This window comes from Saccostrea cucullata, unplaced genomic scaffold, assembly GCF_032062105.1.
Source record: "Saccostrea cucullata isolate Sc308-1 unplaced genomic scaffold, CSIRO_AGI_Scuc_v1 ctg639, whole genome shotgun sequence".
Taxonomy (NCBI): domain Eukaryota; kingdom Metazoa; phylum Mollusca; class Bivalvia; order Ostreida; family Ostreidae; genus Saccostrea; species Saccostrea cuccullata.
In genome coordinates this window covers 59,138-69,093 of record NW_026926185.1, presented here as the reverse complement: position 1 = coordinate 69,093, position 9,956 = coordinate 59,138, and the positions used below count along the sequence as shown (strand labels likewise).

At 35.0% G+C, this 9,956-nt stretch overlaps 1 protein-coding gene across 3 annotated transcripts in view; it reads right to left on the bottom strand.

The window, feature by feature from the left end:
• Positions 1-1,349: 1,349 nt before the first annotated feature.
• The window catches only part of LOC134271016 (inactive pancreatic lipase-related protein 1-like), a 47,438-nt gene continuing 38,831 nt past the window's right edge, over positions 1,350-9,956 (bottom strand). For 2 of the 3 annotated variants that reach the window (XM_062753281.1, XM_062753283.1), the window contains one exon: positions 1,350-1,788. In XM_062753281.1, coding sequence (XP_062609265.1) covers positions 1,475-1,788 — 314 coding nt within the window. In that variant the 3' untranslated portion in view covers positions 1,350-1,474. The remainder of the gene's footprint in view (positions 1,789-9,956) is intronic. The other variant, XM_062753282.1, reaches the window with a different exon arrangement.

Sequence of the window (9,956 nt, the reverse complement as noted above, 5' to 3'; positions counted from 1 at the left end):
ATTTTGATGCTTCGTGGCTCTTGTTCTTTCCTCCCGTCAAAACTTTAATAAATCAAATCTATCGTCATACATGGGGCCAACATCTATTTTAGTCCATGGCAACCACGGAAGTAACCTGAATTTTGAATGTTGATTATGCCATACTGCAAGGGCATTATATTAATTACCTGAAAAAGTTTCATGGAAATTGCTCATGGTGTGTGCAACAGCCCTACAGTAAAATTTTGGTCCTTACAGAGAACTGATGTTAAGTTTCTTAAAATCATGATCCCTGGGATGGAGTGGGGCTACAATATCTTGTCAAAAGAACTGATAAATGATATTTGACTTTCTTTTTGCATTTATTTAGAAGATTCATTTGTTGTAATAATTTGAAAATATAAAATCACTGTAAAATAGTGTAAAAATTTATTACAGTGAACACTTTGAAGTTTTGTTAAGGGGGCCGACTATAGTTTTATTGTGTGAAAACTACAATATCGAAATTCTTCATTTTTATACCATATATAACTTACATTAACTTCAGTGTACATGCAATTTTTGGAGGAAATCAACCGTCCAGGTATTTTTGAGGGACTGTCTCAAAATTCAGGTACATTTACTTAAGGATTAAATAGGAAAATGCCAATTTTTAGCACTTTAAAGCAAATTATACAAATGCTCCTATAGACATTTTGTTTAAACTACAATATTTGATGAGTTATACTATATTGTACATTATATGTAAGAAATACTAAATTCTACGTCTTGTTACCAGAGGGGGCATCTCAAATTACAAAAAATTAGCAAATTTTACTAATTTTATAGAGTATTACAAAATATGACGCACACAATTGATTCACATGAAAAAATACTAAAAATATTGGAGATATTCTCAAATTTCTATGTCTTAAATTTCAAGAGTGCATGTTTATTTCTTTTTCTTAAATAATACTTTTATACCCCTTTCTTTAAGAGCTACAGATTATCATGACGTCAAAAACACACTGCAACGAAGTCAACCTACCTATTGCAAAATCTGTTAAAATATCAGTAACATCAAATTGTAATATCATTTTAATACCTATAATTTCTTAATTTTGTTAAATTTTAATTATAAAGCGAAAAAAAGTTGCATTAAAACAGTAAATACGCTTCATTTTACTATGATGTGCGCAATATTGCGCGATGGAAACTATAGATGGTCCCCTTAAGTGTATAGGTTACCTTTTGATAGTTAACATAAAATCATATAAGCAAAGTATCGAAAATGTTAAACCCACCACTGAAAAAAAGTAGATTGATTTGAAATTAAAATAATATGTAATTTTTAATATATACGATAGAGTATCAAAACAATCATGGTAGTAAACGAATAGATACATGTTAGTCTATACAGTGAATATTTCAAATCATGCATACGAAAAAAAAATTGAAAAGAAGTATATATTGTATGGGCCATTTAAGGCTCCAATTCAGAAAATGTTGATCTTTATTACGGACAGGGATTACATGTAGATCGTGTGCCAAAGGGTGACGCATTGTTTGTTGTAAGATAATACATTATGCTTTCCTTCTTGTGACCAGAGGGGGAAGGTTCATCCAAGAATGTAGCATAAAATCCCATCTTGTTCGATACCATGCATTGTGTGCGTTTTTCTAGTTGTTCTGTTTGTATTGGCGTGATTATCTCCCCTTTTGTGCATTTCTCAACATCCAAACATTGCGTAGCACAAAACTTTTGATCCGAGTCGATGGATTCGGTGAAGAGTAAGTAAGCTCTGGAGTGGCCACACACAAAGTCTAAACCTGAATATGAATATTGATTAATAGCAAGAAGAGCAATTGTCTAAAAGGTCACATAAGTATATTAATACACTTTAAAGTGAAAGCCCTATTTGAATATAGTTGCAGAACTTATTACAATACGAGTGTAGGCCTAAAGGATCCATAGAATATATAGTTAATTGATAGACGAAGCTTCAGCGCCTAGAAGCAAGAGAACTAGAATTATCAGGAGCAGCGAAAAAAATAGTTAAATATTCAGTAGCAACTCATAAATTAAGCTCTAATTTGGCCGCAATGTACAGTAGGGGGACAAAAGTCTTGAGAATAAAAATGGCGTCACTGTAAAATAAAGAATCTTGTGCAATAAAATATGTTTACACCGCAGGAGTTTTAAACTTTGGAAATCCCCATTAAGTATAAATAGGTTACTATGTGTCACGTGTCTATGACGTATTTTTATTCGTCTGCTCAAGGTTATTTTGTCTTTCTATCGATGTAAACAAAATGGAGGCTAAACGTTAAGAAATTTCACTACCTATGAAAGAAGTAATTGTAGAACTTTATTTGAATGGAGAGAAAGTGTCAGACATTGCACGAAGCGTCAACCGATATTTAGCTTCAGTTTACCGAGTTATTGGTAAGTTTCAAACAACCGGATCGCTCGAAAACCGCCCGAGATCAGGCAGACCCCGTTCGATTGGCGATTGAGAATTTCGGAGGCTGCAGAGGATCGTGAACAGGGATCGCCTCGCTCCCCTAGGAGAAATTACATCACGATTCAATGAAAACAGACCAACACCCGTGTCTACAAAGACTATCAAACGACGATTGAAGGAAAACGGATTCTACAGAGGTGTATACAGGAAAAAAGTTGTCATCAAAACTGTCAACAGAAGGAAGCGCTTGTCGTGGTGCAGAGAGAAAAGATGGTGGACTGTAAGAAACTAGTGGTCAAAAGTGATTTTTATTGACGAATCTCAAATATGTGTAGGCGTAAATAACCGTGTGTATGTGTGGAAAAAAGCCGGAGAGGGTTGGAGACCCGACTTAGCGACGAGACAAAATGGTCGCAAGTTCAGCATTATGATTTGGGGATGCCTCTGTTTTAACGGTTTTGGGACATTGTGTCGAGTTGAAGGAAACATAAATTCAGAGAAGTACATTGATATTTTGGACACTAACTTTTGGCCTGTTATAGCTCGCCATCTCCCAGATGGGAATTATCTTTTCCAAGATGACAACGCTCCAGTACATCGGTCCCGTTTGACTCAGGAATTTGTCGCCAGAAATAGAATTAAGAACATGAGCTGGCCTGCACAGTCTCCGGACATAAATATTATTGAAAATATTTGGTTATTTATAAAAAGAAAACTTCAATCACGAATACAAATGATCAATTCCCCGGACGAACTTTTTCAACACACACTGCAAATATGGCGGGATATAAACTTTACCTACGTCAGAAATCTGTTTGAATCCATACCCCGAAGAATACAGCAAGTCATCTGAATAAAGGGACACTTAACTAAATACTGAGGTATGTTGTTTTATTCACTTTGGGCAAATGAGCTGTCAAAGCGTTTTTTTTGTCCGAGTTGTCCCTCTTGCTTTGGAACGTGACGCCATTTTTTTTTCTCAAGACTTTTGTCCCCCTACTGTATCACTATCACCATGCAGAATATATAAACAAACCATTATAATGACTTATATTAGTTTTAACCCCATTTTGTAACCTCCCTCAATGGCATATCTGGGTCTTCGAAGTACACTTAAAAATATAAGGTAATTTTGTCAATTTTTATTTATCTTTTACATTGTATTTAAAAGTCTATCTCATCATGAAAGCTTAAATTGCCTATACAATAAAAATCTTGCAAAAATCCCTTATTCCATTAACCTTTTAAATCATTATTTACAATGATTAATTATCAAAAGTGAATGGCATAGGAGAGTAACTTCTCTCAGTCGAAATCAAATTAAAAGGGCCTTGACCAGGAACATGACACTTGACCAAATACTTAAAAAGTACATGTTGTCTTTTATGAATCATTTGATGTACGACTTGATTGTTACTTTTGTATCTTCGTAATAAAAGAGTTCCAATTAATATGGCGTCTTAGTATCATGATATACAACATGGTGTCAGAAGTAATCTGATAACATTCTCATAAATACAAGCCATCGACAATTATCCTGTCCGTAAAACAGACAAAAAGGAGTGATGGATTTGTTATCAGGATCAACACCAGCCATGGACTGGACAAGTGATGATTTAGAAGGCCATTTGAAATCATTTTTGCAGCACGTGAACTTCGCATTCTCGGGATCCCTAAAAAAGAAAACTGAGGACGAAAAGTGCGCATATCAGATGATCTGGGTTGGCCAGAAAGGACGTGACATATATTCCACGTGGAATCTAAACGAAGAGGAACGAAAGACACTAAAGGTACACTTTGATAAATTCGAAGCTTATGTCAAGCCCAGAACCAACATTATTTACAACAGATACAAGTTCCATAGCAGAACTCAGACAGAAGGAGAAACTCTTGACCAATTTGTAACTGATTTGAAACTGTTAGTGAAAGAGTGTAACTACCAGGAACCCGACAATATGGTCAGAGACAGAATCGTGATTGGCATTAACAACACAAAAATACGTGAAAAACTGATCAATGTAGTTAGTGACCTTACGCTAGAGAAGGCACAGGAAATCGCTCGTCTGCATGAAATGTCAACTTCACAAGCAAAGTCAATGGCACACAATTCTGGAGAGCATTCCTAGGTAAACTTGATAAAGAAATCTTATAAGAAGTCATCCAAACACTCTCAGAGTAATGACACTGGAAAGAGACAAAACTTCAGTGAAACCAAACCAAGAAAACATAGTGATGATCAGAAAATGTGTACACGCTGTGGATACAAGCATGGAAAAGACTCGTATCCAGCCAAAGGAAAAACGTGTGGATTGTGCAAGAAGCCAAGTCATTTCAAAAAAATGTGTAGGACTAAGAAGACTGTTTATGTTGTCGACAATGAGTATTCAAGTGACGAAGGAGAGGAATATTATGCTGGGAGCATTCAGATGGAATCGCAAGTGAATTCTGTAGACCACGAAGATCTAGAGTGGACACAGACTATTTTCGTAAATGATAAACCAGTGAAATTCCAGCTCGACACAGGTGCAATGTGTAATGTTATGCCGTACAGCACACTGAACAAAATTGACGTACACCATAAACTCAGAAGTACAAGAAACACTCTGAAATCTTATTCAGGACACAGAATTGTACCAAAAGGTGTAATAACACTCCAGTGCCAAGTGAATGACAGAGTTCAGAAAATTGAGTTTTTGGTTGTTGACATAAACGCAAAACCGATAGTTGGTGCAAAGGCATGTGAAACGCTAAATCTGATTCAGCGGATGTCGGTCAACAGAGTGAAACAGGAAATGTTAGACATAGGAAGTGTGACATTTAAAAACATTCCAAAGGACATTCAGAAGAAATACGGGGATGTGTTTTGGATGCCTGCCAGGGGAACATTCAATCAAGATAGATCCTAATGTTCAGCCCATCATACATCCACCAAGAAAAGTACCACTTGCCCTTAAGGTGGCTCATTACATCCACAGTTTATTTTAGATTTCATGACAGCACCACTTATCATGTAGATGCCAAATATCCAAATGGAGATATTGATATTGTAAATATTTTTTAGAGAATTTTTTAACTTTCTTTTTATTTTAGTCAAATGTTTTATTTCAAGTTTATTATTTCCAGAATTTCAGAACTTTCAGTGTCAAATGATGGACATCTTCTTTAGAAAAGTACACACAATGAAAATACTTCATAATACCTAATATTAATTTTATTAGAAAAAATAGTTTTCTTCTACAAAACAATAAATGTCATTATCTTTTTAATCTGCGCATAAAATATTTTAAAAATGAGTTCTGAAGAGACAAGGAATGTAATTCAATGAATTGCTTGTGACAAATTGAAAGAAAAATGTTTTAACGAAATGAAAATTCCAATTTCGAAAATATTTGGTATAAAATGTCCTTTTTCAAGAGTTATCTTTCCTAATTACCCAAGACTCAAAACACAAAGGAACGTTTGAACATTACATCTAAATTTCAAAAGAAAGCTTTACACTTCCATAATATATATATTTAAATTAATAAAGAAAATGTACAAATTAACACCAACACAGTAAATTGTGCAAGTAAATAACATTTTTAAATTCAACAAGGTTGTAGATTTAAACTCGAATTTCCTCCATGCAAACACGTTGATTGATAGAGCCCACTGCTTCGACATGTCAGAAATTGCACATTACTTGTTTGGCGAAGATTTGGCTGTTGTTTTCTTTTGTTTCTGCTAAAAAGTAATCCCTCTTGGTGTATGTAAAATGAATCCATTACTTTGTTTTCACTGTTTAGAACACCGCATGTTTCATCTATTTTTAAAGCGTTTTAAAGGTCAGGGTCATATAAGTGAGGTACCCATACGATTCGACCCCAAAGTAATTCGGTCGAAACAATGGAGGTTTATTTTTTTGTGTAGTACGTCATCAAAAAATGGTGTAATGAGCCTCCTTAAGGAAAAAGTCAAACAGGAAATAGACCGCATGGAACGTGAAGGTGTTGTCATCAAACAACAGGAACCAACTCCATGGGTAAACTATATGGTGACAATGACAAAAGCTAATGGCAAAGCCAGTATTTGTATTGATCCCAGAGACTTAAATAAAGCAATTCTTAGGGAACATTTCCCGTTAAAGACTATAGAGGATGTTCTCACAGAGATAGAGGGAGCCACAGTGTTTACAAAACTTGACGTTACTTCAGGATTTTGGCAGATTCGCCTAGATGCAGCCAGTAGCAAGTTGTGTACATTCAATTCCCCATTCGGGAGGTATAGCTTTACTCGACTCCCATTCGGCATTAAGTCAGCATCTGAAGTTTATCAGCGACATATTTCAGAACTGGTACAAGGAATCGACGGCTGTGAAGCTATTATTGATGACATTTTAGTGTGGGGCAGAAACCTCATGGAGCATGACCGGAGACTTGCAATTATTATGGACAAAATCAGACACTACAATCTAAAGCTAAATGCAGAAAAATGTGAGTTCCGAAAGGACACAGTTACATATGTGGGACACAATCTGACTTCAGCAGGAGTGAGGCCGGACAAAGAGAAAATTAGAGCTGTCACAGAGATGAACAGACCAACTTGTACTCAGGAACTATAGACTTTCCTAGGCTTCATTCAGTATCTCTCGAAGTTTCTTTCCAACATCGCAGCACTGTTAAGGCTTACTATGAGAAATCAACGGAAATAGAATAGTGCAAAAACGGGAATTGTTTTTAAAACTGAAATTATTTTTATTCATCTATTATTACAGAACTTAAATACTTATGGAAATAGCATAGTATAACATACCCTGTACTGTATGGAGTTTGGTCCCATCGATGGACAGTCACATGATGAATGCATAGTAGGTACACGGAATGTAGGTCAATAACAAATTTCAATATCGCAAGGGCATACCCTAGTTGAAATTAAAAATTCAAACTTTTAATTTTTTCTGCATTCTTTGTACTTTCTGGAAAGTGCTGCTGCTTGGAATAGAATTCGGGTTTTAATAGTTATAATTTCAAGTAAATAGGGTGATGTCGAAATAAGTTTTACTTTTACCAGATATTTTGTGAACTTATGAAGTCATGCTCTCGATTTCAAGAAAGCAGCAGCACTTTTCAAGTTAAGGAACATATCCTTTATTTATATTTAAAAAATGGTAAAGATTTATTTAGTGTATGCCCTTGCGAAAAAGCGATTTTATGAGGCACCTCGATGTAAAATATATCTAACCTGAACATTAAAACACCACAGAATTATTTAAATACATTCTCTCGATAGTTGATGAATAATCGCACTTAGCAAAGGATATACATTGGTATTGTTAGCCTATTAAAAACCTGTAAATAATATTCTGTTTTATAATAAAACGCATTTTTCATTGTTAAAAAATTTCCAAATCTGTCTCTCACAGTACATAAAATACGTCATTTTTATACGCCCGTCTTAAGACGGGACGTATTATGTTATAGGCTTCATGTCCGTCTGTCTAGCCGTCTGTCTGTCCGTCCGTCTGTTAGCTTTTCTCGTGTCCGGCTCATAACTTGAATACTATAAGGCCTAGAGTTATCAAACTTTGTCAGCTGATACATCTTGGGTAGAAGGTGTGTCGCGCACAAAAAGTAGGTCGCTCTGACCTATAATTAAAAAGTTATAGGCAAATATGGAAAAATCCTGTCCGGTCCATAACTAGAAAACTATTAGACTTAGAATCATCAAACTTGGCCACTTCATGCATCTTAGGTAGAGGGTGTGTCGCGACCTATTTCAAGGTCACTGTGACCTTTAATTTAAGTGAAATTTAAAAAAAATGTTTTTTTTTTCTCTTCATTTACTCACTCCAAAAAATGTAAAAGTATTGTACTATCCTTATTAGAAAAATGTTAAATCAAGAAAATACTTATTTTTTTAGCATATACTTGACAGCAATCTATAACAAATGTAATGTATGTTAAAGAAATTCCACCACTCCCATGAGTTTTGTTATTTTTAATTATCAAGCACTGGTCAAGAAGAATTTTGATAACAGAAAATTGCATGTCAAATTAGAGAGAGAAATTAATGAGTTTAGTGTGAGGAAGAGCATCGGTGCTGAGTATTGGGCCAAATGGGTAATCCTGTTGGATTAAAAATAGCTCTTGTTGGCTAGCATAAGTTTTAAAATGAATTTGATGAGAAGTAAATAAAACTAATTTGATTTTGCATAATAAACTATTTTGATATTACATAATATTATGAACTTTAAAAAACTAATTTTATAGGGGTGGGGTGGAATCAGCATGTCCATACGAATTGCATATTAAAACCTGTCTGCCATTAAATCTAACAAAACAATCATTGAGGTTTAATTTGTTTTAAAAATGCCTTATGGTAGATAGTGCAGATCCAATTATCTCTTGGGAGTAATGAGTAGACAAGCATCCAGTTAAAGATTAATTAATGTGTTCAATGTAGCAAGGCTATAGCTGTCTCAATCATTTCTTCAGAGCATTATCTTAACTGACAGTGTATCCTTTGGGATTTTTTTTAGACAGAAGAACTATTGGTCATTTTATATTTGATGGCCAGCCTTTTATTTTCAAAATTAATTAGGTATAGATTAAGTTGTTAAGACTAAATTATTTGATATTGTTTAATATGATAGGCATTTGGCAAGGTCTAACACAACCAGTATAGAAATCTATGAATGATGCAATATATGTTATAATTAATGCCTACACCTAACAAATTTTTTAAGGAGTTGAAAAATCATGGAAATCTAAAATCAAGGTTGACATGATTTTCTTGCACTTTTAATTGTTTAAGATAATTGTAATTTTGACGGGCGTATCATGCTGTGGCGTGGCACTTCATTACCAAAATGACGTCATGATTGACAAGTTCATCAAGATCAGTGATTTGTATGGGATTTAACTAGCGACTTTAGTTAATGAATTGGTAAGTTTTATTGTTGTTTATTAAGCTAATACAGTTTAAAATTGCAAATTATTTTATTTTCGGGTAATATGATGAATGCATAAAAGTCATATTTTTGTGTGACGTCAAGTAAACTTTTCCCGTATGAATTAGGCCCCGCCCCTTTTTTCTAGCCTTAACAGTGCTGCGATGTCTGAAGTCAGCGCTCCACTTCGTCAGCTCTTAGAAAAGACCACATGTTAGCATTGGGACGAAGAACAGCAGAATAGTTTCTTGAAACTGAAACAAATGGTTTGTCAAGCACCAGTGTTGAGGTATTTTGATTCGAACAAACCTTTGACTCTCACCGTTGACGCAAGCTCTAAAGGGCTGGGGGCAGTACTTGTTCAGGAAGGACAACCCATCGTATACGCTTCCAGAGCCCTTACCCAAAGTCAACAGAACTATGCGCAGATAGAGAAAGAGACACTAGCTATTTCATTTGGGTGCGAGAAATTCCATCAATATATTTTTGGAAGAAGTGTCACAGTGGAGACAGATCACAAGCCGCTACAGTCAATCTTCAAGAAATCTCTATACCAGACTCCAGCTAGACTACAGCGACTACTGCTCTCACCTCAAAAATATGAC